The following is a 1,498-nucleotide window of genomic DNA, read 5'->3' as shown; positions in this document are numbered from 1 at the left end:
TAAGGAACTACAGAAGAAAATTTGGACAGGTTGATCCAGAATGTAAAGATAGAAAATGAAAGTGACATGATTCGTAACTGGAGTTACCTTGGTGTTCCCATTGTTCCCCAAGTAAGAAATCTTATATTGTGTAAATACTTATATATATGCACGTGTGGTTGTTTGCATTAACTATGTTTTCTCATGTGGGAATCCATGTGGACAGTCTTTTTAACTTCACTCTGTAGCTTTTGATTAAATAAGCAATTAAAAATTTCATTTTCTTGACTTTTCCACATGTGAGTAATTTGGGCAAATATACTTTTCTGGTGAATTTGTATTTTAAGGCTTCTGTTGTAATTTACTACTTATGCTTTTCTCTTTATGGTTCATTTATAGCAATTGTCATATTTTAGTTAAACATTTAGCCTTTAACTATAATATGGTACAGAAAATAATTATATGTTCTCTTGCTTAAAAAGATTTAGGCTCAAAGTCAAATTTGAAAGAACTCTATTTAGAATCTCACTCTTTGCCATCAAGTTTTATAATACTCTTATTTGAATAAACTATTTCTGATGCAATTATAAATTTTAACATTAAAGCACAAAATACTGTTCAGTGATGTGACTACACCTATTCAGATTTTTTTAAGTAGTTATTTCCACTCTTAGTTTTAGTCAAATACCATATAGTAGTACTTGCTGGTAAATTAAATATCTTTGTTAGGAAACCAAGTATTATATTACTGAATAAAATCACTGGTTTTTAATTTTTTTCCTCTGATTATATTAGTCTCAACAAGGCAAACCAACACGAAAGGATCGGTCCACAGAGGAAACTTTTCAGCTCTCTCGATGGACGCCTTTTATCAAAGATATTATGGAGGTAAAAATCATTCGATTCTTCCTCCCTCCCTTCCTCCCCACAGCGTCTCACGGTCGCCTGGACTAGAGTGCAGTGGCATCATAGTTGACAGCAACCTCAAGCTCCTAGGCTCAAGTGATCCTTCTTCCTCAGCCTGCTGAGCAACTGGGACTATAGGCATGCACCACCATGCCCGGCTAATTTTTCTGTTTTTCGGTAGAGATGGAGTCTCGCTCCTCCTACTCGGGGTGGTCTCAAACTCCTGAGCTCAAGTGATCCTCCCACCTCGGCCTCCCAGAGGGCTAGGATTACAGGCGGAGTGAGCCACCAGGCCTGGCCTTCAATTTTTTCTCGTACCTGAGTGCCCTCTGTAGGGTGTTCTTTACTCTTTCTGTGTTTATCTGTCAGTCTGAGCGTATCTATTGGGCAGGAATTTTCTGCAGTGTTTAGAAACTTCACCAACAAAGGCCATATGTGGGGTGTCGAAGAAGAATCTCTTGAAGATTCTTTTCTTGAAGACCTCAGACAAACTCACCACTGTCTCAAAATAAATAAATAAAAATAAGCACACATATGCTTTATGAAAAACACTATTATTTTAAATAACTATAATGTAGCATAAATATATATAATTTGTTTGAATGAAAGTTCA

The 1,498-nt window shown here is 36.2% G+C and overlaps 1 protein-coding gene across 1 annotated transcript in view; it reads left to right on the top strand.

Annotated features, from left to right (window-relative positions):
- The window catches only part of STXBP3 (syntaxin binding protein 3), a 58,753-nt gene that overhangs the window by 38,190 nt on the left and 19,065 nt on the right, over positions 1-1,498 (top strand). Inside the window, exons 8-9 of the mRNA XM_012648502.1 lie at positions 5-111; positions 775-867. Of these exons, the coding sequence (XP_012503956.1) occupies positions 5-111; positions 775-867 (200 nt within the window). The remainder of the gene's footprint in view (positions 1-4; positions 112-774; positions 868-1,498) is intronic.

The sequence above is a fragment of the Propithecus coquereli genome, unplaced genomic scaffold (genome assembly GCF_000956105.1).
Source record: "Propithecus coquereli isolate 6110/MARCELLA unplaced genomic scaffold, Pcoq_1.0 Scaffold289, whole genome shotgun sequence".
Classification (NCBI taxonomy): Eukaryota; Metazoa; Chordata; class Mammalia; order Primates; family Indriidae; genus Propithecus; species Propithecus coquereli.
Note: the sequence above shows the minus strand (reverse complement) of the source record. Positions and strands in the feature narration are given on the sequence as shown.